The 25,223-nt window shown below is 41.1% G+C and overlaps 1 protein-coding gene across 1 annotated transcript in view; it reads left to right on the top strand.

The window, feature by feature from the left end:
- CERS3 (ceramide synthase 3) overlaps positions 1-25,223 on the top strand; it is a 123,527-nt gene that overhangs the window by 63,711 nt on the left and 34,593 nt on the right. The window contains exon 10 of the mRNA XM_004271678.3: positions 17,091-17,244. Coding sequence (XP_004271726.1) covers positions 17,091-17,244 — 154 coding nt within the window. The remainder of the gene's footprint in view (positions 1-17,090; positions 17,245-25,223) is intronic.

The raw sequence follows: 25,223 nt of genomic DNA, 5'->3' as shown, positions 1-25,223 counted from the left end.
ATAGGAAGCAGCAACTCTTACTCTGTGTCTGATTTCATGAATCTGGATCTTTCTTTGTGATTAACAGCTTTTCCAGTTATTCAGTGAAATGTCATTGGCCAATTATCAGCTCTTTAAAAGAGAGGCAAATTCTGTGTTAAAATTACAATAGTTATAACCACCATTAATTGAATGCCAGACACTGGATTAGGCCCTTTATACATCTTGGCACTAGCTACACAACAAATCATAAAGATAGGTATCATCACTTCCAGTTTGCAGATGAGGAAACTGATGCTGATTTCATTTTCCATGATCACTGGTCCTAACAGTGATTTGGACCACTGGCTCTTGGTCGGTCTGTTGATTTTGTTTAGCCAAGAGCTGGCAACATAGAACCTATGTTGTGTCTCTCCTGACAATCATTCCTTTGGCAAGCATAATTTTCCATGTGTTGATTGACAGAAACCAGAGGAAAAATGTGAGGAAGACATTGATGGTTTGGAAAGAACAGCTTAAAACTAACTGTAGTTTGGGGATAGTCTAGAGTTTCAGATATTCTCAACAGAAAAGCTAGTGCTATTGGAGGTACTAGGTTCCAGCAGAATGAAATGGGGACCCAGGTTTCAGGCCTGATCCCTTGTGGGTGGAGAGCACCCTTAACTAGCAGCATGCAGGGAAGACTGGTAAGAAAGTGTGGGTGCTGCCTGCCCTGTGGAAGCCAGGTGTGTTCTTTAACCCAGGACTGGGTGTCTTGATTAGACATTTTTTTCTGGAGAGGAGCAGCATCATGCAGTGATGAATTTCACAGATGCAAGTCAGTCCTGGCTCCAGACTTACTACCTGTGTGATCTTGTACAGGTTAGATCATTTCTCTGTGCCTCAGTTTCTCATCTGTAAAATGTAAATAAGGGTTGTCATGAGCCTTAATTGAAGTAATACATATGAAATAGCTTAGAACAGCATCTGGAACATAGTAAGGATTCAGTAAATGCCAGCTATTTTAGTAATTTAGTTATTACTAAAATTATTAATGAGTCTCTGAGAATTTGAAGTTTAATCTAGAATCAAATCTGAGATACATGTTTAAGATATTCTTCTTGGTTGACGAATCATATTACCATCACTTTTGCTTTGGCTGATCAGGTGTGTTTATGAAATTAGAATATTGTACAATAGCAACTATTGATAGGGTAAGTATTGACTTGCAGATAGCAGTTGAGTTGTGGCTTTTCAGTGTGACTTTCATGGTGCTCTAAATCCAGCATTTGCCCATTGGTGACACTTATTTTGTTCAAAAAGTACCATGTGTTCCAGTTATCTATAGCTGTAAACAAACCTTTTGAAAAATTTAGTGGCTTAAGGCAGTAGTGAGCAAACTTTTTTTTATAAAGGGCCATAGAATAACTGTTTTAGCCTTTGAGGGACATATATGGTCTCTGTTGCATGTTTTTCTTTGTTTGGTTCTGATTCTTTTACAACCCTTTAAAAATGTACCAAACCTAGCTTAGATCACTGGCTGTAGAAAAACAGGCTGTAGGCCAGACTTTACCAACACGCCATGTTTTGCAGGGCTCTTTCTTAAAACAACAATACATTATTATTACTATTTCTTATGGATCTGGGAGTTGACAGGCATCATCTACATGGTTTTCACTCATGTGATTACAGTCAGATGGTCGCTGGCCAGTCAAGGTTGGAGTTTTCTTGAAGGCTTCCTCACTCACAAGGTTCAGGTGACACCCGTGACATCAGCTGGTTGATGCTGATTGCTGGTTGGGACCACTGCTGGGCCTGTCAGCTGGAACACATGCCCATGCCCCTCCACTGGCCTGACCTTCTCTTAGCACAGCAGACGGATTTCAAGGGTGAGCAGTTCAAGAGAGAGCTTGGCAGATGCTGTCTCCTTTTATAACCCAACTTCAGAAGTCACAGCATGTCACTTCCAGCCTCATTTTCTTCATTGAATCCAAGTCACTAAGGCCAGCTCATATTTAAGGGAAGGAAATTTAGACTCCATTTCTTGATGGGAATAGTTTCAAATAATTTGTAGAGATTTTGTTGTGTTGCTGTGGTACGCGGGCCTCTCACTGTTGTGGCCTCTCCCGTTGCGGAGTACAGGCTCCAGATGCGCAGGCTCAGCGGCCATGGCTCACGGGCCCAGCCGCTCTGCGGCATGTGGGATCTTCCCGGACTGGGGCACGAACCCGTGTCCCCTGCATCGGCAGGCGGACTCTCAACCACTGTGCCACCAGGGAAGCCCTGTAGAGATTTTTAAAGCACACACCATGGAAGTTCTCAGTCTGGAGAACTCTCTGAGAAGCTTCTAAGTATTGCTGCTGTGGTTGACTACTGATTCAGCATCAAAGGATCTTCGCCTCGGACCTTCCCATGATGTCTCAAAATCAACAGGCCAGCTAACTCTGCCTCATAGACAGTCGAACATCGGGTTGGGGTTGAGTAGAGTGTTACTTCCCCACATACCCTCAACTTTAAAATCCTAGATTTAAGTGACTTCCCTGGTGGCACAGAGGTTAAGAATCCACCTGCCAGTGCAAGGGACACAGGGTCGACTCCTAGTCCGGGAAGATCCCACATACCATGGAGCAACTAAGCCCGTGTGCCCCAACTACTGAGCCTGCACTCTAGAGCCCACAAGCCACAACTACTGAGCCTGCGCGCCACGACAACTAAAGCCCACGTAGCTAGAGCCCGTGCTCCACAACAAGATAAGCCACCACAATGAGAAGCCCGCGCACCACAACGAAGAGTAACCCCCACTCACCGCAACTAGATAGCCCATGCACAGCAACGAAGACCCAATGCAGCCAAAAATAAATAAATGAATAAAAATTAAAAAGAAAAAGAAAGGAGAGGCTTCCCTGGTGGTGCAGTGGTTGAGAGTCTGCCTGCCGAAGCAGGGGACACGGGTTCGTGCCCCGGTCCGGGAAGATCCCACATGCCGCGGAGCGGCTGGGCCTGTGAGCCATGGCCACTGAGCCTACGTGTCTGGAGCCTGTGCTCCACAATGGGAGAGGCCACAACAGTGAGAGGCCTGCGTACCGCAAAAAAAAAAAAAAAAAAAAAAAAGAAAGGAGAATGATCAAACCAGAAGAAATAAAGACATTATTAAAAAAAAATTCCTAGATTTAAGAACTCATTCTCTTGCCAGCATTTCTGGATTTCAAGGAGAATTAGTTACATGCATTTGGCATTTTCTTGATCTTGATACTTTGCTGAATTCACCAGCCTACTGCAGAGGGCAACCAATACCACTGTTTGCTGTCTTCAGGAGGTTGGGCTGTGAATAAACCAGTATTAACAGACTTGACTGAAAAAATTTTTTGTGGGTAAAAATTCTTCTGTACTGACATTGACTGATCTTCATTGTTTGGAAGCTTAAGGAGAACCTCACCAAGCTATTGGAAGTTTGGGAGATGGGTTTTTCATGGTTTTTGAAAGCATTAGTTGCAGTGTATTACTCTGACTTAAATAGCCATCCCATCAGCTTGAACATGTTACACAACCAAGTGGTGGTACCAAAGAGGAAAAGTCAGTTCCTTGTTGTTAGTCTGGCTCCCACCATCTGTCTAAAACTTGTAACTCTGCAGACTCACTTTTCAAGGATATTTTATTAGTCCAGATTTGTTGGGAATTTACCATGGACCAAACAAAGTGCAGACAGGCCCATTTCAAGATTCAGATATTTTAGAGGTTCTGTGGGAGGTGGTTCGCCATCTAGTTGCTCTGTTCTTCTCAACTGCTTTTGTTGTACATTTTGTGGTGAGGTGAAGGGTTGAGTGGGGAGAAAGGTGACTGGGGTGGTGCCATCTGAAAGTCGTCTGAAACCTTGAGGAAAAGAACAGGAGTTTTTTTTTTTTGCTTGTTTGTTTGTTTTTGCGGTACGCGGGCCTCGCACTGTTGTGGCCTCTCCCGTTGCGGAGCACAGGCTCCAGACGCGCAGGCTCAGTGGCCATGGCTCACGGGCCTATCCGCTCCGTGGCATGTGGGATCTCCCCGGACCGGGGCACGAACCTGTGTCCCCTGCATCGGCAGGTGGACTCTCAACCACTGCGCCACCAGGGAAGCCCAGAACAGGAGTTTTACATCATGCGTGTCTTTCCCTTTCTTCTCCTTTCCTTTTATTCCCCCAGCCTCAAGCAGATTTGCTTTCCCCTCATGAGTTTCCTTTTGTGTCCATACAACTGTGTCCCCAATTCTCCTTTCTTCCTGCTCTTTTCAGGGATCTAATTTAGCCAGTTTTCAGTCAGTGTCAGCAAGAGTTAATTACCTTGATTTTCTAAACAGTGTTACTGTCAACATTAGGTAGACATTCCAGTTGGCACTGGCCAAACTGCTTTAATCTAATTGCCTGGTTACCCCCATTTATTTGCATTTTTCTTCAAAAACATTTAAATCTCAGGCTTATGTTATTCACATTGTATTCCCAACTATTGTATTAAAATAATGACTTCTATATTTGTGAATTATTGGACGTATCTATCTACTTGAATATTATACAAATACCACCCGAGATCATTCGGTTAGAAAGACCCTCCGAAGGTCAGATAAACGGTGCCCCTGACTCCTGACAATTTTCCTCCATAAATAAAAAGAGCAGATAATAATTTAGTCCAGGCTGATTGATCTGAAGGGAAGGAGCACTGTTTCAACTGAAGTTTCCGAGTGGCAGTGCTGGCTCATTGCTTTGTTTCTGGAACTCACCACTGCTAGATGTTGTGAGGAGCTCACGGATGAGTGAGACGCAGCTCCTAGCCTGCAGCAGTTCATGATGGCAGTAGAAGAAATCTTTGTATCCACCACCTTTTCCATGTATTTGAAGGCTATTAATACTGACCCATATTTTTTGGATATTCCAAAAAGAAAAAAATAAAACATTTCCTGCAAATCAAAACTACAATGAGGTATCACCTCACACTAGTCAGAATGGCCATCATTTAAAAGTCTACAAAAGTCTACAAATAATAATTGCTAGAGAGGGTGTGGAGAAAAAGGAACCCTCCTACACTGTCAGTGGGAATGTAAGTCAGTGAAGTCACTAAGGAGAACAATATGGAGACTCCTTAAGAAACTAAAAAATAGAGTTACCATGTGATCCCACTACAATCCCACTCTTGAGCATATATCTTGGAAAAGATGAAAACTCTAATTCAAAAAGATACATGCACCCCAGTGTTTATTGCAGCACTATTTACAATAGCCATGACATGGAAGCAACCTAATTGTCCATTGACAAATTAATGGATAAAGAAGATGTGGTACATATATACAATGGAATATTACTCAGCTGTGACAAAGAATGAAATAATGCCATTTGCAGCAATATGTATGGACCTAGAGATTATCATACTAAGTGAAGTACAATAAGACAGAGAAAGACAAATAATCATATGATATCACTTATATGTGGAATCTAACAAAATGATGCAAAGGAATTTATTTACAAAACAGAAATAGACTCACAAACATAGAAAACAAAGTATGGTTACTAAAGGGGAAACAGGGGGAGGGATAAATTAGGGCTTTGGGATTAATAGGTACACACTACTATATATAAAATAGATAAACGACAAGGACCTACAAAGGAATTATATTCAATATCTTATAATAACCTATAATGGAAAAGAATCTGAAAAAGAATAGATACATATATGTATAACTGAATCACTGCTGTACACTTGAAACTAACACAACACTGTAAATTAAATAGACTTCAATTTTAAAAATGGTTAAGAAAATAAAAAATAAAACATTTCCAACAGTGGATAATACTCAAATAAATAGCTTCCTTATCTCCAAGGGTACATATGCTAGTGGTAACTTTATTTTCCCCACCAGTGGTTCACAGGACTTTGGGCTTCATCTTTTGATGATCCAGGTCTCACTGGTATAGAAAAATGGTACCCTGAGAAGCCTCATACGAAGGAGAATTTTGTGGGCAATGAGGCCATATAAACCCTTGAAATGGCTATCAGAGAGAGGACAGTTTTAAGAAAAGACGAGACACAACAAAGCTGAAAGCATACAGCAGTGCTCTAAGCTGATGTCCATCAGAGAGAGACAAGAGTGAGGACACGATGGTCCTTTCTTTCCTCCTAAGGCCTGGGGCCTCTGTTCTGAATGGTGAGTCAGGGGCAGAGCAGGGGTCTGATGGTGCCAGGGTCAGCTTCCTTGCCCTCCTGGGATGGCACAGTGCCCTTCCCACAGTCATCAGAGGAGAGGAGGGCCTGCACCGTGCCAGAGAGGCTCTGTTGAAGTATCTCAGAACTGGACTTTCCAGTCACAAAGCTTATAGAGGAGAGGGCAAATGACACTGCAGGTGTTTGCTCTGCATCTCGTTCAACAAGGAGCCCTCAGGGGAGCTCCTTCCCACACCCCACAGGCTTGGCACTTCTGTTGCTGCTTGTAAACTTATGAAGGACAGCGACAACAGTCCATAGAATTTTAGAATTTTAAATTCATAATTTAGTCCAACCCCTTTATTCATTTATGTGTTTGGAAATAATTTTAAGCTCACAGGATAATTTCAAGTATATCACAGAGAACTCTTACATATTGCCTTTACCCAGATTTACCAGTTAATGTTTCCCCCATTTGCTTTGTCATTTTTTCCTCTCTCTCTGTTTCTCTTTCTCTTTCTCTCTCAACACACACACCCACATGTGCTCACACATGTGGGTGTGTGTGTATATATATACATATATATATGTATACATATTTTTTCTGAACCAGTTGAAAGTTGAAACCATCACGTCCTTTTAATCCTAAATAGTTCAGTGTGTATTTCCTAAGGACAAGGACATTTTTCTACAGAATCACAGTATAGTTATCAATTTCAGGAAAGGTAGCAATCTACCATCCATGTTTCAGTTTTGTCAGTTGATCCGATAGTGCCTTTCATTGCTTTTTTCCCTCACTATTGGATTTGGCCCAGGATCACATTCTGCATTCAGTTGTCACCTGCCGGGAATAGTCCTTACCTCTTCTTGCCTTTCGTGTCATAGATATTGTTGAAGCGTTGCAACCCTGTTTGTTTTTCACATGAGAAGTTAAGATAGTTCCAGGATCGCACAGCTAGTTATGAAAGAATCAAGATTAGAAACAGAACATTTGAAACACAAAAGAGATATGTTTCCAGTTAAGTTACTAAATTTGATAATTAAGAGCAGGCATCATTGCCTTACCTAAGTATTATTAAGTTTTCTTCAACTACTTGGTCACTTCGAAATATAAGCCATCTCTAGAATGTTAGGTGAGCAATTATGCACCTGTAGAACCAGTATTTGTTATCCTGAAAAGGCTTAATGCTCACACCTACAATTAGCAAGAAAAAAAGACCTTTAACTTTCCTTAGAAAAATTACTTTTGGTGGCTGCCTTATCAGCCCAGCAAAACCAACTACTATTTATACCAACAATGTGATTTTTTTCAAACCATGTAAACTTTGGTGATTGAGTAAAGAGTAAAAATGGGGAAAAAAACCCCAAACAGGAAAAAGGCCAAGCTTTGCAATCCACAGGCACCATGGTAGTGCATCCGTTTGTACAGGTTAAAGGCCAGCGTACAGAGCAGAATTGAGGAGTATTCTCTGTGAAAAGGGAGATTCCACAGGACCCACAAGGTAAATGTGCAAGTGTTTGTGGGTTCACTCGTGTGTCTGCACACTTGATACACAAAATTGAGAAAGGCAGATTTGTTTTTTTTCCTTCCCATTCTCCTTTTAGCAAAGGACCAGAAGAAATCAAGGCTGAGAGATTGGACCATCTTTTAGTGAGGGCAGTGAGACCCATAGAAAGAGGCCCTGAAAATGCCAACTGAAGCCCCATAACTGCTGTCCTTCCTTCTGAACTCCTCTTCACTTCTTGGGCCTCCTGTTCCCTCTGTCCTCCCACAGCACAGGGTCCCCACTCCTCCTTAGCCGGCTCCTCCCCTCCAAAGCGGCCTCCTCCTTCTCCCTGATATGCAGAAAATCCAGCTATTTCAGCGGCACCCTCCCTGGGTGTTGCCCTCCCTGTATTATTAACGAAGCCCTCTGCAGTAGGAAAGGGGGTGGTGGTGGAAAGCCATCTCGTCATAATGATGGTAATAGTAATGTTATAACTACCATTTCTGAGTGCTTACTATATGCTAAGCTCTTCCCATTTGTCAACTCATTTAATTCGCATAACAACCTGACAAGGTGAGACCTGTTTTATTACAGAAGAAATTGAAGCCCAGAGAAGCTACGTAACTTGCTGCAGACCCCAGGGAAGCCATGATCCAAATCTAGCGGGCTCCAGTGCCCATGCCATTGACCTCTCCTCTCTGCAGTGGCTTGGCTGTCTCTGAAGGCATTTGTGTTTAATGGCAGTCTCTTCTGTTTCTAGGACTCTGCAGTTTGCAAAGCTGGCTGTGTGTTTCTCTGGAGCCGCTCATTCAGAGATGTGGGGTTAGTTCTACCCAAGGAATGGGAGGTTGTGCAGGTTACCAGGCAAGAAAATAGCAGCCTTAGCCCTGGAGCCCAGCTCTGATGATTCTAGGCCAGGTGTATCACTCTTCTTTCTAAAACTGGCGAAGCTTCCCAAAGCTGTTACTACGAAGGCCACACCCTTGACCTTGACTTTCAAGTCCAACAGGAGATGGCTGCATTCACCAATCCAGCTTTATCTTCACCCCACCCCCACCCCCTGCCACTCCTCTCCCTGAAGCCACACTGGTCTTCTTTTAGCCCTTGAATTTTCCATGATGCCTCCACCTGAGAGTTTTGTATGTGTCCTTTCCTCTGACTGGAATCCTCTTTTCTGTGTCTTCCCTTCAACTAGAGGGAAGAGGGAAATCTCCATTCAGTCAGAACCCTGCAATATGCTCTCTGTCCTTTTCTTTCTTTGCATGGACCACAGTGAGTTTAATTATATGTTTAAGTAATTATTCACATTCTCTGATAGAATGCATGAAGGAGATATTTTTTAGTAGATTCCTTTGTTAGTTTTGACACTGACAAATTCCCAGTAGGAGACCTTGTATGGGACCAGGCCCTGGAACAGGTGATGGGAGGATACAGAGATGAAGGCATCATGGCTGCTGTCTTTAGAAAGCTTGCTAGCTAATGAGGAGTCAACTAATATAAGAGCTTTTACTGCAAGGCAGGGTGAATCAGCCAAATGCTCTAAAGAAGCTGGTATCAGGGGAGCCCAGAGAAAAGTTATAAATTCAGAGGTGAGCAGAATAGCACAGAGATTTTGGTATGGAGAGGGCCATGCTTTGATAGGTGAAAAGAATTTCAATTGAAAAGGGGAAAGGCATTATAGGCTAAGTGAGTCCAGAATAAGGCACACAATTGCTTAAGGACCCAGCAAATCAGAATAGCAAATTGGCTTTATATATATTATTTCCTATAATCCCTGTGGATGCAGGCACCAAAATGTAAGCCCTTCTAGTTCAGGAATTTCAGTCTGTTTTATTCATTGCTGTATTTCTGGCTCCCACAAAGTTCCTGGTAGCACTTTGGTGCTTAATAAATATTTATTGAATGCATAAGGTAGGTACTCATTGCTTCCATTTTACAATTGAGAATATGCACAAATAAGTGACTCAAGATTACATAGGGCCAAGATTTTAAGAAAATATGGAAAAATATATTTTAAAATGTTGGGGGTGAGAAAAACCTTTTAAAGCCTAATATGGAGGAAACAATTGTTTCATATAAAGGAAACAATTGATAACTTTTGTTACAAAAATGTTTTAAAAATTGATTTGTCAAGAAAAATTATAAACAAAGTTGTAAGAATCAAAACCATGTGATGTTATTTAACATGATTAAAAAGTAATATTATAATCCTTAACATATAAAGAGTACTTAAGAGTCAACAGAAAAAGTAAATACCCCAAAAGAAAAATGGACAAATAGATACCATGAAGAAGCAGTTCACAAAAGCACAAATCACAATAATTTTAAAAACTCATATATATATCTTCACAAGAAATAAAAATGTAAATATATAAATAGTGTGATATTGTTTTACGTAGCAGCTGACAAAGTACAATGTTGGTCAAGATCCAAGGAAGCAGATACTCTCATACACTGGGTGCAAGACTATGAATTGGCACAGTCTTGCTGGAAAGCATCTAGCAATACACTTCAAAATGTAAATTGAGTATACTCTTTGACTCAGGATTTTAGCAATTCTAAGGAAATATCAAACAATTTTATCAAAATGTCTTTACAAGTAATATTCTGACAGTGTTCTTTATTTTTTTTCACTGTTGTCAATTTAATTAATACTTTTGACTACACAACCTCCAAAAGAGTAGTTCTCAATTTAACCAAAGCACTTTCCATGATGCCAAAAATTAACGTTTGGTTGCCATCACTCTTGCAACAAAAGTACTTGGACAACTGCCAAATGCAGAGCACTCAGGTGGGTACCTCAGGATTACACAGATGCAGTCAAGAGCTCAAAGAAGCCTTCAGGAAAACTTGTTAATTCTTTGATTTTCCTCAGCAACTTCTCCCCTCTCATTTTCTTTAGCAAATATCCAGAACCACCAGTAGTCTCTGTAAATATACTATCCAACTATTCAACTATTCAACTCCTCACCCTCAGCAAGGGTTGCCTTTAATCAAGCAATTGGCTGGAGTGGAATTCTAACCCAATGCTTTCAGCACCATCTTGACTCCCTTTTTTTTTAAAAAAAAATATTTTTGGCTACGTTGGGCCCTCATTGCTATGCACGGGCTTCCTCTAGTTGTGGCAAGCGGGGGCTACTCTTCGTTGCAGTGCGTGGACTTCTCATTGTGGTGGCTTCTCTTGTTGCAGAGCACGGGCTCTAGGCATGCGGCTTCGGTAGTTGTAGCACATGGGCTCAGTAGTTGTGGCTCATGGGCTCTAGAGCACAGGCTCAGTAGTTGTGGCGCACGGGCTTAGCTGCTCCGCAGCATGTGGGATCTTCTTGGACCAGGGCTCGAACCTGTGTCCCCTGCACTGGCAGGTGGATTCTTAACCACTGCGCCACCAGAGAAGTCCCCTATATTATTTTAAGTAGTGTCAATCCCTACTCTGTGTCAATCTACTAGGTTAACACTACCACCTCCCAAAGTCCTTCAATCCATTAGGTCCTTTCAAAGTCCTGCTAGTGTTAGAGGGTCTCCTGCAGAGGTGGGGGCTGGCTGTGGCTCACCGTGGGGTCAAGGACACTGGCAGCAGAAGCTCTGGGAAGCATTCCCTGGTGTGAGCTCTCCCAGAGTCCACCATCAGCCCCACCAAAGAGCCAGGCAGGCTCCAGTGCTGGGTTGCCTCAGGCCAAACAACCAACAGGGAGGGAACCCAGCCCCACCCATCAGCAGACAAGCGTTCTTTATAATACAGTGAAAATTTGGAAACAACTTAAATGTCTATCAATAAGAGATTAGCTAAATAAGTTATAAGATCTATAAGTGGATTTCTACGCAGCTATTACATAGGATGGTATGTAGTATGGGTTGGCAAACTGGCTCACGGGCCAAATCCAGTTCACTGACTGTTTTTGTTAATAAAGTTTTACTGGCACACAGCCACACTCATTTACTGATATATTGTCTATAGCTAGTTTCACACTACAATGGTCACTTGAACCTTTGCAACCGAAACCAAATGCCCCAGAGGCCTGAAATATTTACTGTCTGTCCCTATACAAAAATGTTTGCTGACCCCTGATTTATAAATATGTTCATTGTCATGGAAAGCTCTCTGTAACATATTATTGAGTGATAAAAGCAGGGTAAAAAATCACAACCATAGTGTGATCCCTGTTATATGAAATCATGTGGTAATGGGGAAGGGGGAAAAACACCTTAAATAATATATTTTTAGGAAAGATGTCTTAAATTATGTTCACCAGACATAATATATACTGGGTTACCTGTGAGTTGTGAGATTTTAATTTAATTTTTACTTAACCTCTTTATATTTTTCTGTAATTCCTAAGTTTCTAAAAAAATTTACATAAGTAAAACGGATAAATGGCTATTATTTTTGTTATATTGAGTTCAAAGTTCATATTATTTCTTTTAAAAAAATTAATTAACTAATTTATTTATTTTGGGCTGCATTGGGTCTTCGTTGCTGCATGCAGGCTTCCTCTAGTTGCGACAAGTGGAGGCAACTCTTCATTGCAGTGCGCGGGCTTCTCATTGTGGAGGCTTCTCTTGTGGAGCACGGGCTCTAGGCACGCGGGCTTCAGTAGTTGTGGCACACAAGCTCAGTAGTTGTGGCTTGTAGGCTCTAGAGCCCAGGCCCAGCAGTTGTAGCGCAAGGGTTTAGCTGCTCCGCAGCCTGTGGGATCTTCCTGGACCAGGGCTTGAACCCCTGTCACCTGCATTGGCAGGCAGATTCTTAACCACTGTGGCACCAGGGAAGTCCCATATTATTGCTTTTTGAATAAAGGTCTTAAACTAATAACTCACAAAGAAAGGAAATAGAGCTACTAAGCAGACTGTCAAAGGGAACTGTCAAAGGTTGCAAAAAATGCAAGTTGAAATTGTTTTGGAGGGAGGATGGGGCAGCCTGCAGGGGCAGCAGCTCCTGCCTTCTCTGCAGCTCGGTAGCCAGGGGTGGAAGGAAGCCTCAGGTGAAACCCCAAGTCAGACCCCACACTGCATCCCACTGTCTCATCTCTCCCCCCTTGTTTTTCTTTTACCATTTGGTTTGTGGTTCTATCTGTTTGTGGTTTTTTCTTTTTTCCTTCTTTTCTTCTGAGCCGTGTGGCTGGCAGGGTCTTGATGCTGCGGCCAGGTGTCAGACCTGAGCCTCCAAGGTGGGAGAGCCTAGTCCAGGACATTGGACCACCAGAGACCTTCTGGCCCCATGTAATATCAATCAGCGAGAGCTCTCTGAGAGATCTCCATCTCGACACTTAAGACCCAGCTCCACCCAACGGCCAGCAAGCTCCAGGGCTGGACACCCCACACCAAACAACTAGCAAGACAGGAACACAGCCCCACCCAATAGCAGAGAGATTGCCTAAAGTCATACTAAGTTCACAGACACCCCAAAACACACTGCCGGACGTGGCCCTGCCCACCAGAAGAACAAGATCCAGCCCCACTCACAAGAACACAGGCACAAGTCCCCTCCACTAAGAAGCCTACACAAGCCACTGAACCAACCTCACCCACTGGGGGAAGACACCAAAAACAACAGGAACTGTTAACCTGCAGCCTGTGAAAAGGAGACCCCAAACACAGTAAGTTAAACAAAATGAGAAGACACAGAAATATGCAGCAGCTTAAGGAACAAGGTAAAAACCCACCAGACCAAACAAATGAAGAGGAAATAGACAGTCTACCTGAAAAAGAATTCAGAATAATGATAGTAAAAATGATACAAAATCTTGGAAATAGAATGGAGAAAATACAAGAAACATTTAAAAAGGACCTAGAAGAGCTAAAGAGCAAACAGATAATGATGAACAAAACAATAAATGAAATTTAAAATTCTCTAGAAGGAATCAATAGCAGAATAACTGAAGCAGAAGAATGGATAAGTGACCTGGAAGATAAAATAGTGGAAATAACTGCTGCAGAGCAGAGTAAAGAAAAAAGAATGAAAAGAATTAAGGACAGTCTCAGATACCTCTGGGACAACATTAAACACACCAACATTTGAATTATAGGGGTCCCAGAAGAAGAAGAGAAAAAGAAAGGGTCTGAGAAAATATTTGAAGAGATTATAGTTGAAAACTTCCCTAACATGGGAAAGGAAATAGTCAAGTGCAGGAAGCACAGAGAGCCCCATACAGGATGAATGCAAGGAGAAACACACCAAGACACATATTAATCAAACTATCAAAAATTAAATACAAAGAAAACATATTAAAAGCAGCAAGGGAAAAGCAACAAATAACATATAAGGGAATCCCCATAAGGTTAACAGCTGATCTTTCAGCAGAAACTCTGCAAGCCAGAAGGGAGTGGCAGGACATTTTTAAAGTGATGAAAGGGAAAAACCTACAACCAGGATTACTCAGCAAGGACCTAAATGTAAGACCAGACACTATAAAACTCTTAGAGGAAAACATAGGCAGAACACTCTATGACATAATTCACAGGAAGATCTTTTTTGACCCACCTCCTAGAGAAATGGAAATAAAAACAAAAGTAAACAAATGGGACCTAATGAAACTTAAAATCTTTTGCACAACAAAGGAAACCATAAATAAGACAAAAGGCAACCCTCAGAATGGGAGAAAATATTTGCAAATGAAGCAACTGACAAAAGGTTAATCTCCAAAATTTACAAGCAGCTCATGCAGCTCAATATTCAAAAACAAACAACCCAATCCAAAAATAGAATACCTAAACAGACATTTCTCCAAAGAAGATATAAGATGGCCAAAAAACACATGAAAGGATGCCCAGCCTCACTAATTAGTAGAGAAATGCAAATCAGACCTACAGTGAGGTATCACTTCACACCAGTCAGAATGGCCATTATCAAAAATTCTACAAACAATAAATGCTGGAGAGGATGTAGAGAAAAGGGAACCCTCTTGCACTGTTGGTAGGAATGTAAACTGTTACAGCCACTATGGAGAACAGTATGGAGGTTCCTTAAGAAACTAAAAATAGAACTACCATATGACTTAGCAATCCCACTACTGGGCATATACCCTGAGAAGACCATAATTCAAAAAGAGACCTGTAACACAATGTTCATTGCAGCACTGTTTGCAATAGCCAGGACATGGAAGCAACCTAAGTGTCCATCAACAGATGAATGGATAAAGAAGATGTGGCACATATATACAAGAAATGAAATTGAGTTATTTGTAGGGAGGTGGATGGACTTAGAGTCTGTCATACAGAGTGAAGTAAGTCAGAAAGAGAAAAACAAATACTGTAAGCTAACACATATATATGGAATCTAAAAAAAAATGGTTCTGATGAGCCTAGGGGCAGGATAGGAATAAAGACGCAAATGTAGAGAATAGACTTGAGGACACAGGGAGGGGGAAGGGTAAGCTGGGATGAAGTGAGAGAGTAGCACTGACATATATATACTACCAAATGTAAAATAGATAGCTAGTGAGAAGCAGCTGCATAGCACAGGGAGGTCAGCTCAGTGCTTTGTGACCACCTAGAGGGGTGGGATAGGGAGGGTGGGAGGGAGGCTCAAGAGGGAGGGGATATGGGGATATATGTATACATATAGCTGATTCACTTTGTTATACATCAGAAACTAACACAATATTGTAAAGCAATTATACTCCAATAAAGATGTTAAAAGAATTGTTTTATTTTTTAAATTAGCAAAGTTTAAACCCACTTAATACTGGTTAGGGGGGTTCAATAAAACTCTTCTTTCATAAATTGCTGGTCACCTTCTAAATTGTTATAATTTTGGAAAATAATCTGGTAAAGTCTTAATAGCTTTTAATATAACCTTGAACTTCTATACTTTTAATGTATGCCTTGGAATAGTATTCTCACCTTTAGGAATATACACAACTAAAGAAATAAACTTTGATTTGGGAAAGACAATATACACCAAGTTTTTCAGGTAAAATGTTTTTGATTTAAAGTTAAATGGAATTGAACGTAAGATCCCACGCGTGCTACTTTTACTACAGTGGCAAAGTCTCTACAGGACAATAGCAAGTGCTGCTCAAGATGAGCAGCAACTGGAGCTCTTGGACGTTGCTGGTAGGGATGCAAAACAGCCACTCTGGGAAACAGCTTTTCAATTTCTTATAAAGGTAAACATATACTTTCAGTGCGATACCCAGCAATCCCAACCCTATGTATTTACCCTTGAGAAATGAAAACTTATGTGCACACAAAAACCTGTACATAAATATTTATAGAAGTTCTGTCCATAATTGTCAAAAACTGGAAATAATACAAATGTTCTGTAATGGGTACATCCACACAATGGAATGCAACTCAGTAATAAAAAAAAAAGGAGCGAGCTGTTGATACCCACAACTTGCATGAATCTCAAAGGCTCTATGCTGAGTGAAAGAAGGCAGTCTCAAAAGCTGACACACTGTATGATTCCATTTGTATGGCCTTCTTGACAGACAAAATTAAAGGGATGGAGAATAGATAAGGGGTTGCCGAGTGTTAGGCCTGGGGATGTGACTACAAAGGGACAGCACTGGTGTTTGGGGGATGATGGAACTGCTCTGTCTCCATATTGTGGTGGTAGTTACACAAATCTATGCACATATTATAATTCATAGAACTGCACACCCCAAAATAGTCAATTTTACTATATGTTAATTTAAAATTAAAATAAATATATGTAGGAAAAAATAGAAGATAACACACAAAAATTACAGTATTATTTGTTTAAAATCATGATTTTATGGGCAACTTTCTTATTTTTCCAATTTTATATGAATAAATTATTTTTATAATTCGAATAATATACTTACAAACAAACCTATCCAGGAACTCTAAAATCCTAGCAGTGTATGCAGTTTGGGAAGACAACAGATAGCCTTCATACTGCAATTGTATCTGAAGGCACTGTGCATTCTGGTCATCGAGGGCAGTTCAAATTGTGTCCAGGAGTCTGTTTATGAAATTAATAAAGTATGCAATTCACTTTAGAAAGTGGAAGTAGAAGTAATAACAGAACTTTTGCTTCCTTAAAAAGTCTCTTTTATCCACAAAATTTACTCTTGTAGAATTCCTCACTCACTTTTTTCTTTCCCTCATTCACTTTTGATGCCAAATAAATGAGATTGTGTCAAAAGGCAATAATAACCCCATATACACATTCATTATCTCGTGTTATCCAATCCTGAGAAGGTGAGTGGGGTTAGTGTACACTCATCTCTTTGCAGAGAGGAAACCGAGGTAGAGAAACATTGGAGTGTAGGCAGCATGGCAATAAAAATTCCATTTGCTTTAACTTTTCTCCCAGGAGGCAGACTGTATTTTTTTGTGGCTTGCCAATAATGATATATAAGGTAATATTATCATATTGTTTTCTCTTGAGACTTTCCTGGACATCATTAGGAATGAAATAAGTGTTGTATGCCTTGAGAGATAAAGTATTTGTTTTCTCACTGAAAATTCACAAGTACTTTGACTGTAATGAAATACTCTCATCTGTTTGGTTTTTCAGGATTTTGTATTTCACGCTGATTCTGCCTCTGCAGTACCTTGAGCCTTTCTTTTCATGCATCTTCCTCAACCTACAGCTCATGGTCCTGCAAATTCTTAATCTTTACTGGGGCTACTTCATCCTGAAGATGCTCAAAAGATGTATATTCACGAAGGTAAGGGCTGTTCAAGTCTCATTGCTCTTAACAAATAGATTTCATTGCCAGATTGAAGGTGAGGCCCAGCTGGTGGAACATTCTACTTAATTTATAGTTAACCAGAATTTTTTTTCTTGATTTGATCCGTCTTGATAAAAGTTTCTCCAAACTATAGATTTTTCATTAAGTAGATTTCTAAGGTGTTCTTAAGAAATTGCTTTTATTAGAGGACAAGGGTTTTTTTGAAAATTTCTGTCCAAAAATTGAATGCTGCTTCTTAAAGAATGTCCTAATAAGTCTAAATTTGCTCCAGTTTGGGGCAAGATTTATGGTGTTGGTTGGGTACTGTTTCAGATCCTTGGTTTGTTTACCTTTGCTGAACATCCAATTTGCACATAATGCTCTCCCCCTGAGCTTTCTCTTCCTTTCTGAAACTTTGTCCATCATTTGCCTATACTTTTTTCTGAAAACATCTTCTTCCCTAAGAAATTAATAATACATTTTAGACAAAAGAAGGGGCTTTTCTGTTTGTTTTGTTTTGAATTCTAGTTTTTAATTTCAGAACAGGGGAGGAGAGGGCTTCAGAAATGAGTAAGACATAATCACTGCCTTTGGGGAAACAGCCCAGCATATAGTCGGGGAATATTCACCTACTCGCAACTTACATATATTGTACAGAATGTCCGGTGCTGAAGAGAGGTCCCAGAAACTTGCTGAGAAAGACAAAAGAGAAATTAGGGGACCAGGGAAAGTTTCACTGAATAGATGGAATTTGACTGGAGTCTTTAAGGCATGTTAAAAAAAAAAATCAAATCACAGCTCCTTCCTTGCCTGGAAATCATACATCCAAGGGAATTTTAATTAAGAATCTTTCAAGGTAAAAAGTTACAGCTGGCTCACTTTTGGGTGTTACCTAATCCATGTATAACACAGCATTGTATCGTGACCAGAATGAGTGACTCATATGTAACAGGTATGCTGGTATTTTATCAGATAAGCTCATTTTTTGATCAACTCTCTGATTAATTCATTTTCCTACTTTAGCAATTGTGTCTCAAAGATCATTGAAGAGCTGACAAATGAAGTGGATGTGGCCATAATTGACCTCTAGATCTGCTAAATCTAGACAGAGGTATAGGAAATTGGGCTACCTCTGCATTAATCTCAAGCCAAATCCTGAAAGTTATTTTACTTTTTTAAACTAAATTGCTGACTTGAGCTTGTTTTCCTGAGAGTAGATTCTTTCCTTTAAAGCTGGAGTGCCCCCCAAAAAAAAAAAAATTTCATTGAATGGTTCTAGTTTATTAATGTTCTAAATAGTTTTTCTATGATCTCTGCAAAAGTTATTTTATCCCTAAGTGACAGATACAGTTCAAGTAACTGAGATAAACTTAAGAATTTGAGCAGTTAGACAATTTGCACATCCAGGGGTTGGACAGAAGGCAGGTCACTGAACTGAGCCTGCCTGACCTTTGGGTCCAGCCTTCCTGGAGCTCCTGTCCCTAGGCAGAAATGGTTCCCTTATTAACTGGTGAGTGACAGTAATTACAGGCTTGGAAGGGATCCAGGCAGAACAAAACTTGGAAACCAGAAAATACTCTTGTTTGGTTTCATCATGATTTTCATATTTCTGATCTCTAATGGGTTGTACCAAGCCTGATAAAAACCCAGTGGGTTGGGGAACTGTGGACAGGAATTCCTGATTTCTCATGCTGTACTTTGGAAAAGCTGTTTCCAATTGCAATTTGACAGCAGCAGTGGAGGCCCCCGCGGCCCTAATCCTTGCAGTCCGCATGACTTCAGCTGGCTTGCATGTGCGCTCTGTTTTCCACAGCAGTGGCAAATCTGGCTGTGAAATCAGCTTCTTCCTCCAAAGCCATAAAGCCGACTTTTAAAGAATGCTGTTTGAAGGCATAGTTGCATTGCAAAGGGGAGGAGAGGGACAGAGGCAGGAGTTGAAATTTTTAGAGGAACAACTAACAAGTCAGTTTTCAATTCTATTTAATAAATATTTAGCATTTCATACACACCACAATTGTTACCAAGGTGACTAATTCTTGATATTTAAAAAATGGAATTGCAGAGGTTTGTAGGCCTCCAAAAAAAATTTTTTTTTAATCCTATAACAGCAATTGAGAATTTGTCTTTTCAAGTTCTTTATGTCTGGCAGGGCCCTAATAAGTAATTTTGAATATGTAAATGAATAAATAATTTGGATGGCAAGTTACAAAATAATTTATTAATCTGTTTATGGTCTCTATGAATTTGCATGGTAGACTGAAAAGACAAAAGTGATTATTCTTAAAAACAGTGATTTTTTGAAGTATTCACATCTTATTTTCCCTAAACAATAATATCGTTGCATGCATATGATGAGTGAGGACCTTCTACCATTTCTACCTTAAAATAACAATATCACTGTAATTTCAGGCCACTAACATATACACACCATAGTTAGCAGTCATCTTGCTGTTTGAGAACAAGAGTTGGCACTGAAACTTAACTGGTTCCTATAAAGTGGATGATTTTGTGATGAACTACCAGCCCACACATCACATCCGAAGTATGACGGGCTGACATATTCAACCTGTCATTCTCTTCGCAAATATGAGAAGTGCTTTCAGAGGAAATTAGAAGAAGCATAGCATGCTTTCGTTTAATGTTACTTAAGAGAACTTGATCATCCTTAAGCTTTTATTTTCTTCTTTCTAAATATCATACTGAGTGCTGGCCAGCTTGAGCATGTTTCTGTGACATCTTAGGCTGGTTCATTGCCAAGACGTGGAGGTGGAGCTGTAGCCTGCAACCCTTACACCCAGGCTGGAGAAGCCAGCCCCTTGGCCACTGGCCCCAGCCATCTACTCTCTACAGGCAGTGTCTCTTAAGTTCACAGAATGACATTTACACATGCTGAACTGTTTCAGTTAAAGAAAGGAACCCTCTAATAAACATGAGGAAACTGAGGCCTCAACCAAATTCACACAGTAATCGCATGGCAAAGCCTGAGTCTCTTAACTTGTAATACTTCACCTTTTCTAATTATTCAGGGAAGAAAATTAATAACCAGAAAATTAATTTTAAATACTTGTATGGAGTAAAAAATAGTGAGTACAGAAACAAATTGAGTAATCAAGATAGTAGATTAAAACACAGATCCTTCAAGTTATTTTTGAACTTTTTAAAAGCATAAAAACAGTTTTGTAATTATTTTTTAAGTAATTTTTTATTTTTAATAATTTTTACTTCCTAGTGAAACATTTAGGGTAATAGCTAAGACTACAGGCTCTGTGTAGAGTCAAATCTTAGCTCTCCCATTTATGGCTGTGTGATCTTGGGCATATTATTTCTATTTATTGCCTCAGCTTCCTCACCTGTAACATGGGGCTGATGATATTAGTGCCTCCCTTACAGGAGAAAGCCCTTAGAACAGCATCTGGCATCCAGTGGGCACATGATAAACATTAGCTGCCATCATCACTGTCACTGTTACAATATACACGGGTTCCTTGGGCAGACACCTTGTGAATTCCAAGTGGCCTGACAGTTTGCTCTCACTCAAGCTCTCTCTTCCATTTGCTTAAATAAGGCTGCAGCTGATGTCAGGGGTCAGAGTCCTAGACTTTCCACCAGTGGCTCTAATGACAGTTTCCTAAGCTGTCTTCTGCCAGTTGACTTTCATGACTCACATTCTAGATGGCACTTTTTGACACATTCTCTCAGATATCAGCATATTAGGGAAGAAATACAAAATCTGTAACTTCCAAGAAGACTTCAAGTCTCTTTTGTTAGTAGGCAATAGTGGATGTAAAAACTGCCATTTGCTGAACAAGACATTATAAAAATACCACAAAGGCTGACTACTGAGAGTGTTAGAAAAATGCTATTGGTTTATATTTCCATATTTCTGGATATTTATATAGATTAACTAGATTAACAATCTATTCAAGAAACAACAGTGGAATTTATAAAATTTGATAACAAAAATAACTTTGCAAAGTTGCTGGGCTCAAAGAATTTCAAATTTGAATATTCTATACTACATGTTCAGCCCAGCCACAAAATAGAGAATCCCATAGGATTTTAGAGCTAGAAGAGACCACTAAATGTCTACCAGGACACCAGGACCCTCCTCACGGCCTTGCTACTGTGGCTTACCACTCATGTTCATGTAGATGGTAGTCTCTCTTGTATGGAGGAAGAGAGAGCTGAGTGAGGAAGGGACGTGCCTTACCCGAGGTCACACAGGAGTGGGGATTCCTGAGGCTAATTCTGTGCTCTCTGCCTCCCCAGGAATAGTGTGCATCTGTGTGTGTGTGTGTGTGTGTGTGTGTGTGTGTGTGTGTGTGTGTATGTTTAGTGTGGCTTACGCTCCGTTCCCACAAACTTCATGATCTTATCATAAACTTTGCTTGGTTACCTTACAAATAATCAATTAATTCCAGCTCTTCATAGAGGGTTCTCTTTAGAAAATCTCATTAAGGATATTCCCATTAGGGAATTTCCTGGCTTAAATCAGTCATAAACCTATTTTGTGTTTTTTTTTTAAATAAACCTGAAGTGTAGAGTTGTTTAAAGGAGCCAAAGTAGACTAGGCAACCATCTGAATGGTTCTAAGATAATAAAGAAAGGGAAAAAAAAGTATCATGAGTAAGAGCCAAGCCCTACAAGTAAACTGGCCTCTTCCCAGCTCCATATGCCCCCAACGGAATTCCTGTTGCTTTGCCTTCGACTGGGAGGCCTCCAAAACAGACCCACAGGTACAGCCAGGGCACCAAGGTGGTTGCTTGGGAGAAGACCCAACCTCACACTCACAATGGAGATGGAAGCGGCCCAGAACTGGAAGGAGGGGGTCACCTGCTAAAAGGGAAAATGGAGGCTCAGAGGGAGAAAGGGACTTCGTAAGGCCATGCAAATCAGGACTGGAACCCCCAGCAACCTTCTCAGTGAATACCTCTTTTCCACACCAGGATAACATTATGCAGGCATTTTCTTACATTGGCATGGTCATAAAACAAGATTTTATTTCAGTTTTCTTCAATCCACCCTCTCTTCCTTTGGAGACATAGAAAGCAGCTGGGTGCCGGCAGCTGAGTGGGGCCTGTTCCCTCTAGAAGATTTCAGATGCTGGGTGTCTGTTTAAAAATTGCGGACCTGGGGCTTCCCTGGTGGCACAGTGGTTAAGAATCTGCCTGCCAATGCAGGGGACACGGGTTCGAGCCCTGGTCCGGGAAGATCCCACATACCGCGGAGCAACAAGAGAAGCCACGGTGATGAGAAGCCCGCGCACCACAATGCAGAGTAGCTCCAGCTTGCCGCAACTAGAGAAAGCCCGCACGCAACGAGGACCCAACACAGCCAAAAATAAACAAATAAATAAGTTTAAAAAAAATGGCGGACCTCCCTTCCCTGCAATTGCCCGTGAATTATGTAATTATACTACAGTGATTTTCCATACTTACTTTATCACATATTGGCTCCCTTTGTGTGTGCTCTTAACTTTTTTGTCTTATGTGTTTTCTAACAATGGTTTTCAAGATACTGTTCTTGGAGGTACTGGACTATGCAGGTCGTTTGATGGACAAGAGGTTAACTGAAGCTCTTATAAAAGGAAGGGACTTGTTCAGGTGAGAGCTGTCCCATGAAGCATTTTTGAGGATAGCAATGGGTACTTAAATCCTGCTTTCTTTCCTCTGTCCCAAATGTTGACCTGATGCTCCCCTGATGGTATTTCGCTGAAGCTGAAAAGGAGGGTGAGCTATGGGTGAAAAGTGAAGAGATAAAAGAAGCTCTGACATCTCTTGTACCCACAGTTTTAAAAATAATTTCACAAAATGCAGTGGGTTTTTATATATTCCTGAAAGGAATGGATATTCTTCATTTTATTAGTAGAAAAACAGACACACAAGTACATGCACGTAAACACACATACACACACAGATGTTGTATATGGAACTTGAGTTTCTGTTTCTGTATCAGCCTAGACAAGGGGACAAGCACAATTCATGGCTTGTTAATAAATCTACGCATTCACACCAGTATGTGAAAGCTTTATTAATGGCCTCTTGGGGCAGAGAGATTGGTAAGAGCAGGTGTGGGGGGAGAGTGTGCCCTGGCCAACACTGTCCCTGTTTACCTCCCAGTTTTCTGTGGCTGCACCCCTCCCTGTGTGGGGCGAGGTCCCACCCCCGACTACAGAAGTCTCAGAAGGGAGCTTTATGTAACACAAAAGGAACCCTATTCTTGAAAACTCATTCTGTTTGTAGATATGGATAAAATTAGTTCCTTTTTAAAACATTTTCATTTTGATTTATCATGTGGGCTTTAGCGCTTGAATGATTTATGATGCAGATGGCTTTATCTGAGTTCTGTTTTGGGGAATAACAAGCATGCTATCTGTGGAACTCTGACTCTCAGTGGGGCTGTTTTCTGCAAATGGTGTCTCCTTGCCACACGCGGCAGACTCAGGAAATCTTAAAGCGAGCAGCACTGGGCACGTACCCTCTTCCTGTGGCTCTGAAGCACGTTCTGCAGGCCTGCCCTGAGACCTGTCATTTCCTCAATGTTGCTCGAAGCAGCTCAGGCCTGTAGGTATACTTCTGTAATGTTTTCGGTGTGAACCTGGAGACTGTGGTCAGATCTTTTAAGGGAATGGGATTGGCAGTTCTTACTCATTGGCTGGGTTGGGACCTCTGACCCAGTCTCTGGAGCACTGCGCTGAGGCCTGGCCACAATGGGGACACAGTCTAAAGTCAGTACTGGTCCCACCCAGTAGCTACACCGGGTGGCTACTTACATCATGATTTGATAGAAGCCAGTCAACCTCCCTGCACCCCTAACAATCAATTTACCCACTTCTCTGGGTGTGAGATGGTGTGAAGAGTATAGGGAAAGTCCAGCCTCCTTGAGACCCCAAGATCTTGGCTGTCCAGAAAATGAATAATGAGGAGAGGGTAAAACTCAGTGAATGCGTAGAAGAGACCTAATCAAACTTTGTCTACTTTCTGTAGCCATTGTTTCTTCCCCATATCAGTTGTGAGTATTTGTGTGTGTGTGCACATGTGTATACACAGAAGGCTTTTAGGGGTACTCTGGGATTCCACACCTGTGAGGGAGGGAAAGGAGCTGGACTGGGCAGAGGGAGAAATTAAACTGTGATGCAATTGCTACAAAGGCCTCAGCCAACCCTACAGAGCACTCTAGAGCTGAGTGGCCCTTCAGAGATATCCCAGTTGAAGCAAAGGGGCCAGACCTCTGTACCCCAGCATTAGCCTGTTACTGGACATGGGCTGCCCTGTGGAAAGGGGCATAACTCTGGTCAAGGGAGTTCCCTTCATCCAAGGATAAGACCAGAGAAGGACAGAGCTGGGAGCTCCCATAGCTGGGAAATTAGAGCTATGGTCCTGAAGGGGTTTCTGGGCTGTGCATCATGGTGTCCACATGGCCTCCGATCTCTGCCTGCTCTACCCCGAACCTAATGCCAGCCCCCACAAACAGGATTGCATTTACCCTCTGTAGGGAGGCAGACTAAGGATCAAAGGGTATGGCTTCCCAAACACTGAGATGTGAGGCCTTAGAGAAGTTATTTATTTTTTCACCCTCTGCTTTCTTTCTTTCTTTGTTTTTTAATTGAGGTATAGTTGATTACAATATTATATTAGTTTCAAGTGTACAACATAATGATTCAATATGTTTATAGATTATATTCCATTTATGGCTATATTTCCCCATGCTGCACAATATATCCTCGTTGCTTATTTATTTCCTACATAGTAGTTTGTGTCTCTTGATCCCATACCCCTATCTGCCCCTCCCCCCTCCCTTCTCCCCACTGGTAACCACTAGTTTGATCTCTGTATCTGTGAGTCCATTTCTGTTTTGTTATATACATTCATTTGTTTTATCTTTTAGATTCCACATGTAAATAACATAGAGTGTTTGTTTTTGTCTGACTTATTTCACTAAGCATAATACTCTTTAGGTCCATTCATGTTGTTGCA

Source organism: Orcinus orca, chromosome 2, assembly GCF_937001465.1.
Source record: "Orcinus orca chromosome 2, mOrcOrc1.1, whole genome shotgun sequence".
NCBI lineage: Eukaryota > Metazoa > Chordata > Mammalia > Artiodactyla > Delphinidae > Orcinus > Orcinus orca.
Note: the sequence above shows the minus strand (reverse complement) of the source record. Positions and strands in the feature narration are given on the sequence as shown.